This window comes from Polyodon spathula, chromosome 18, assembly GCF_017654505.1.
Source record: "Polyodon spathula isolate WHYD16114869_AA chromosome 18, ASM1765450v1, whole genome shotgun sequence".
NCBI classification, from domain to species: Eukaryota; Metazoa; Chordata; class Actinopteri; order Acipenseriformes; family Polyodontidae; genus Polyodon; species Polyodon spathula.
The window spans coordinates 36,204,652-36,211,651 of NC_054551.1; the positions used below are offsets into that span (position 1 = coordinate 36,204,652).

Genomic DNA, 7,000 nt, shown 5'->3' on the forward strand with positions numbered 1-7,000 from the left:
GGGAACAGCCCCAGGACGCCGGGCTGAGGGGGAGGGGAGAGTGGGAGTGTGGGAGGCTCTTCGAGAGGGGACAGGTTTCAAACAGATATGACCTGCTCTGCACAGTGTGAGCTGAACGACCGGGGCCTGGAGCCTGGGCTGACTGTACAGCAGAATGACTCAGACTCCTATTGCATAGCAGTGTCATCCACTGCAGCTTGATTAGCCACAGTGTACAGGTAACAAGCGCAGGCGAGTCTGATTAAGCTCACAGTGAAACCAGGAGTAGATCAGTCTGCTATGCAGTCCACGAGTGCTGTGTGTGTGGGTCCAGCTCCAGTGCCAGCCCCAGGCAATGGGAGTCTAGTTTCCACCCTGAGTGCTGTGTGTGTGGGTCCCGGAGCTCACCTCCTTCCAGGTGTGGTAGTGGCTCAGGAAGCAGCCGATCTCCCCCCGAGTCAGCACCCTCCGGGAGTAGGGGTCCTCATACCCCGGCAGCATCTCGATCCCCAGGGCCTTCAGCTGGGACGTGTTGAGAGCTCTGCAAGAGGGGAGGGGAGGTTAAAACACACATTGAAATGTCCAGACATTCATTACTGAATTTACTGTTTCTTTTACAAACCCTCTGCCTCACACTCTCCCCTCCCCCTCTCTTACTTCCCGTCCACTGCGTCAGTGACAGTGGCGTTGATCCCCTGAGCCTCCAGGCTGCGCACAGTCCTCTCCCGCCGGTCCCTGCGGCGCTTCAGATTGATCAGGAAGATCTGGAGAGACACGCTGAGTCAGCACCGCTCTTCAAACACAGGGAGGGAGGCAGAGAGGGAGGCAGGAGATGAGAGGGAGAGAGGGAAGGAAGGAGGCAGGGAGGGAGGCAGGGGGGTGAGAGGGAGGCAGAAAGGGAAGGAGGCAGGGGGGTGAGAGGGAGGCAAGGAGGGAGACAGAGAGGTAGGGATGGGGCACAGGTACCTCGTCGAATCCCATCCGGTCCAGTCTCTTGGGGGGGAGGTGTAGGTACTTCGAGGGCTCAATGGGAGGCCGGTCGACTGAAAGAGAGAAAGAGAAGCAGCTTGAGGGACCCTGACCCCTGACTCCTTCCCCCCTGCTGGTAATGACAGCACTGGAGAGCTGAGAGGAGTGTTCATTATTACCGTGTGATGTTTGGTGAGGTGGTGTGAGGAAGAACTGGAACAAGGGGCAGCATTGCTGAAGGAGGGGGGCTTTGTTCTGAGAGATCCCCGCTGGAATTTCGAGAGGGCATGAGAGCTCACCCTGTCCCAGGCTGTCAAGTAAGGTGCGGGATGGAATTGGAGGCGGGGGGGAGGGGTAGAATATGATAGGCGGTGTGAAGCTGTGACCCCAGCAATATGCTGTCCTGTACATCTCTCTGGTATACAATGTTTACCCATGCACTACCATGTCCTCGCTGTGCTTTATTATGCTGCAATGTCTTTGCTATGGGATTGTTTTATTGAAGCCAGGCTGCTGCTCCAGCCTCTAATTGGCCTCTTCCCAGCAGGGAGACACATCTGTAGGCTGTTCAAAGAGACCCTGACTGGTGTGTCTGAAGACAGCCTGCAGGTGTCTGCCTAGCTGGCAAGTGGGAGGGAGAGGGAGAGGGATGGAAATAAAACTCCCACTGCATAGCAATTTGATCCATAGGGAAAGGGAGTTAGGAATGCCGATAGGAGTAGAGAGACTCACTCATAGCCTCAATCTGGACGTGGACAAAGCTGTCCACTTCATCCTGCAGGGTCTGCTGGGCCTTCAGAGGGATGGTCAGGTACCCATAGTGCTCTCTGTTACAGAGGTACATCTGGATTCCTGGAAAAGAAGAGAGACACAATAATGAAACCCTGATCTCCACAATCACACTGACCACACAGCCCAGACCCGTCTCTGAAACCCTGCTCTCTCACAATCACACTGACCACACAGCCCAGACCCGTCTCTGAAACCCTGCTCTCTCACAATCACACTGACCACACAGCCCAGACCCGTCTCTGAAACCCTGATCTCTCACAATCACACTGACCACACAGCCCAGACCCGTCTCTGAAACCCTGATCTCTCAACAGCAATCACACTGACCACACAGCCCAGACCCGTCTCTGAAACCCTGCTCTCTCACAATCACACTGACCACACAGCCCAGACCCGTCTCTGAAACCCTGATCTCTCACAATCACACTGACCACACAGCCCAGACCCGTCTCTGAAACCCTGCTCTCTCAACAGCAATCACACTGACCACACAGCCCAGACCCGTCTCTGAAACCCTGCTCTCTCACAATCACACTGACCACACAGCCCAGACCCGTCTCTGAAACCCTGCTCTCTCAACAGCAATCACACTGACCACACAGCCCAGACCCGTCTCTGAAACCCTGATCTCTCACAATCACACTGACCACACAGCCCAGACCCGTCTCTGAAACCCTGATCTCTCACAATCACACTGACCACACAGCCCAGACCCATCTCTGAAACCCTGATCTCACAATCACACTGACCACACAGCCCAGACCCGTCTCTGAAACCCTGATCTCTCACAATCACACTGACCACACAGCCCAGACCCGTCTCTGAAACCCTGATCTCTCACAATCACACTGACCACACAGCCCAGACCCGTCTCTGAAACCCTGCTCTCTCACAATCACACTGACCACACAGCCCAGACCCGTCTCTGAAACCCTGATCTCTCACAACAATCACACTGACCACACAGCCCAGACCCGTCTCTGAAACCCTGATCTCTCACAATCACACTGACCACACAGCCCAGACCCATCTCTGAAACCCTGCTCTCTCACAATCACACTGACCACACAGCCCAGACCCGTCTCTGAAACCCTGATCTCTCACAACTCACACTGACCACACAGCCCAGACCCGTCTCTGAAACCCTGATCTCTCACAATCACACTGACCACACAGCCCAGACCCGTCTCTGAAACCCTGATCTCTCACAATCACACTGACCACACAGCCCAGACCCGTCTCTGAAACCCTGATCTCTCACAATCACACTGACCACACAGCCCAGACCCATCTCTGAAACCCTGCTCTCTCACAATCACACTGACCACACAGCCCAGACCCGTCTCTGAAACCCTGCTCTCTCACAATCACACTGACCACACAGCCCAGACCCGTCTCTGAAACCCTGATCTCTCACAATCACACTGACCACACAGCCCAGACCCGTCTCTGAAACCCTGCTCTCTCACAATCACACTGACCACACAGCCCAGACCCGTCTCTGAAACCCTGCTCTCTCAGCAGCAATCCCAGCCCTCGTTTAACCCCCCTGTGCTGCACTGCTCTCAGGGTAACACTCTGCCCTGTCGAGAGGCAGACAGGAAGCCTGCTTGTTGTCTTAATGACACAGTAATTGGTTTGTTTCATTAGTTTTTTTACAACGACTGCCCGCTGGTTTCCTGCGGTCCTGAATGTTAAATCATTAGCAGTGTTGCACAGGTACACGTGGCAGACCAACCCGAGCCCGCCCTCTGGACTCTGCAGCATCACAGCTATAGCGAGTGCTGGGCTGGGATATCACAAGGGATGATATACCTGCCCTCAGCCCTGACCCTTTCCCTTCCTCTGGGGGCCAATCTGTTTGTCATGTTTAGGCAGTGTCAGTCTCTCAGTGTGTGTGTGTGTCTCAGTGTATTTCAGTGTGTGTGTGTATTTCAGTGTGTGTGTGTGTGTGTCAGTGTATTTCAGTGTGTGTGTGTGTGTCTCAGTATATTTCAGTGTGTGTGTGTGTGTATTTCAGTGTCTCGGTGTGTGTGTGTCTCAGTGTATTTCAGTGTGTGTGTGTGTGTGTGTGTGTGTGTGTGTGTGTGTGTGTGTTTCAGTGTGTATTTCAGTGTGTGTGTGTGTATTTCAGTGTGTGTCTCAGTGTATTTCAGTGTCTCGGTGTGTGTGTGTCTCAGTGTATTTCAGTGTGTGTGTGTGTATTTCAGTGTGTGTGTGTGTGTGTGTGTGTGTGTGTGTGGGGAGAGGGTCACCCCAGGGGTACCTGCTTGCCGCACAGAGAATGCGAAGACGATGATGTCATCGAAGGCCCAGGTGTAGTCGGGGTGGGGCGGGTGGAAGGCCAGGCTGCGCGTGGCCTCTCTCTGCAGGTGGATCAGGAAGGTGGAGTGGACCATCGGCACCGCGAAGCAGCCCAGCTTCTTCCACTCCCGGATCGGGAGGTAGTCCGGGGTGCGCTTGTAGAAGCCCTGAGAGGAGGAACAGACACGATCACACAGGCACTGACAGACCTAGCACTGCCCCTGTAGAGCACAGAGACAGCCCCCAGCACTGCCCCTGTAGAGCAGAGAGACAGCCCCCAGCACTGCCCCTATAGAGCACTGACACAGCCCTAGCACTGCCCCTATAGAGCAGAGAGCTAGCCCCCAGCACTGCCCCTATAGAGCAGAGAGACAGCCCCCAGCACTGCCCCTGTAGAGCAGAGAGACAGCCCCAGCACTGCCCCTATAGAGCAGAGAGACAGCCCCAGCACTGCCCCTATAGAGCAGAGAGACAGCCCCAGCACTGCCCCTATAGAGCAGAGAGACAGCCCCCAGCACTGCCCCTGTAGAGCAGAGAGACAGCCCCAGCACTGCCCCTATAGAGCAGAGAGACAGCCCCAGCACTGCCCCTGTAGAGCAGAGAGACAGCCCCCAGCACTGCCCCTGTAGAGCACTGACACAGCCCCCAGCACTGCCCCTATAGAGCAGAGAGACAGCCCCAGCACTGCCCCTATAGAGCAGAGAGACAGCCCCCAGCACTGCCCCTATAGAGCAGAGAGACAGCCCCCAGCACTGCCCCTATAGAGCAGAGAGACAGCCCCAGCACTGCCCCTATAGAGCAGAGAGACAGCCCCAGCACTGCCCCTGTAGAGCAGAGAGACAGCCCCCAGCACTGCCCCTATAGAGCAGAGAGACAGCCCCCAGCACTGCCCCTATAGAGCAGAAAGACAGCCCCCAGCACTGCCCCTATAGAGCAGAGAGACAGCCCCAGCACTGCCCCTATAGAGCAGAAAGACAGCCCCAGCACTGCCCCTATAGAGCAGAAAGACAGCCCCAGCACTGCCCCTATAGAGCAGAAAGACAGCCCCAGCAGCCCCTATAGAGCAGGGAGACAGCTGCAAGCAGTGCCCCTATAGAGCAGGGAGACAGCCCCCTGTGTGTCCCCAGTAGAGCCCCTGGTCTCTGTACCTGGGGGGTGATCCCACACCAGAAGTTGGAGTAGAGGGTGCGAGACTCCAGCATCGGCGCCACGATGGTCCTGTTTTCTGCAATCATCAGGTTCAGGACTTGCCGGTTGGTCAGGAAATTATCAGCATCTGCAAACTGAGCGTGGGAGAGCATGGGAAAGAGTGTGGGAGAGCGCGTGGGAGAGAGTGTGGGAGATCGTGGGAGAGAGCACGGAACACTGTATTACATTCAGTACGATAGCAATGCATTACACACCTTACCATGGTCATCAGATTGCAAGATGGCAGGGAGATGTGTAGCTGGCACGCACACCTCGCCAAAACAGCAGTGTCCCGTCCCACACGACACAGTAGAGCGTACGAAAAAGCAGCCCTAGCCTCCCACGCCCAACCATACTACAGCACCCCTCTGTCAACTACAACCCATCCCATTACCCACAACCCCCTCGATCAACTACAACCCATCCCTTTACCCCCGCCCCCTACCCACAGCCCCTCTCTGGTCCCCCAGCCCCACCAGTATGTAGTCTGCCCAGCGCTGTCGTGCTGCCTTCAGTGCCGCTTGTCTCAGCTTCATGATGTGGTTGAACCGTGAGCTCGTCCAGTGCTTGGGACCCATCTCATCTGTGTAGGACCTGGAGAGGACAGGCAGAGTCAGACAGACAGACAGACAGACAGGTAGGGGGGCTGGTGCAGAGACACAGGACAGCACCAACCTGTACTTCCCAGCCCCTCAATATCCTATACAGACTCAGCCCATAGTGATGCAGCCTCTCCCTCCCTCCCTCCCTGCCTGCCTGTCTGCCTGTGTGTCTGTACTCACCGTGGCTCCTCCATGGGTCTCCACTCCACGTAGTGGTACAGCCCCTGCACGTTCTTCAGCCACTCGCGCAGGACCGCCGTCGTGTTGTCAATGTTGTGATCTGTGGCCGCCCTGGAAGAGAAAGCAAATAGTCCAAATCATTCATAAGAACATGACAAAGTTTACCAACGAGAAGAGGCCGTTCAGCCCATCAGAGCTCATCCGCTTCCTGGCAGTTAATTGATCTCAACTTGACTATATAACCTATTCCATCCCTTCCCCACTCTATGTGTGAATTGTTTCCTTCAGCAAGATCACTAGGTAACCCACTCCATCCCCCACTCTCTGTGTGAAGATGAGTTTCCTTCAGCAACATGACTAGGTAACCCATTCTCTCCCCTCCCCACTCTCTGTGTGAAGAAGAGTCTCCTTCAGTAACATGACTAGATAACCCATTCCATCCCCTCCCCACTCTCTGTGTGAAGAAGAGTTTCCTTCAGTAACATGACTAGATAACCCATTCCATCCCCTCCCCACTCTCTGTGTGAAGAGTCTCCTTCCACTGTCCTAAGCCTCCAGTGTCTCCACTGTGTTTCTTGGTTAACTCTCAACTCCTTGTAAGATTGTAAAGACTTTGATCATGACCCCCTGATTCAGTTCTTTCCTGTATTCGTGAATTCTAATTTCTTACATTTGTAAGAAAAACACACACCACTAACGTGTGAAGATAGTAAAAGTGAGGTCTGGCTTAATGTAGCGAGAGAATAGAAACAGAGCAGAGAGCTCTGGTCTCAGTAGGATGTGCCTGAGCCCTGGACATGCTTTACACATGAGACTTTCATCCCTCAAGCACAAGACATGCACAGCATTTCAAATGCAAACAGTGTCCACATATGGTTGTTAATAAGTAGTAGTTTAATTCATGTAGCTCTCAGAAATATGCAAATAGGAATCAGATAATGTACTGTGTGTGTGTGTGTGTGTGTGTGTGTATATATATTCCGCAT

The 7,000-nt window shown here is 54.3% G+C and overlaps 1 protein-coding gene across 1 annotated transcript in view; it reads right to left on the reverse strand.

Moving 5' to 3' along the window:
- The window catches only part of colgalt2b (collagen beta(1-O)galactosyltransferase 2b), a 13,506-nt gene extending 7,386 nt beyond the window's left edge, over positions 1 to 6,120 (reverse strand). Inside the window, 8 exon segments of the mRNA XM_041277018.1 lie at positions 388 to 520; positions 637 to 743; positions 946 to 1,022; positions 1,681 to 1,800; positions 4,007 to 4,211; positions 5,193 to 5,327; positions 5,709 to 5,826; positions 6,015 to 6,120. Of these exon segments, the coding sequence (XP_041132952.1) occupies positions 388 to 520; positions 637 to 743; positions 946 to 1,022; positions 1,681 to 1,800; positions 4,007 to 4,211; positions 5,193 to 5,327; positions 5,709 to 5,826; positions 6,015 to 6,028 (909 nt within the window). The 5' untranslated portion in view covers positions 6,029 to 6,120.
- Positions 6,121 to 7,000: the final 880 nt, after the last annotated feature.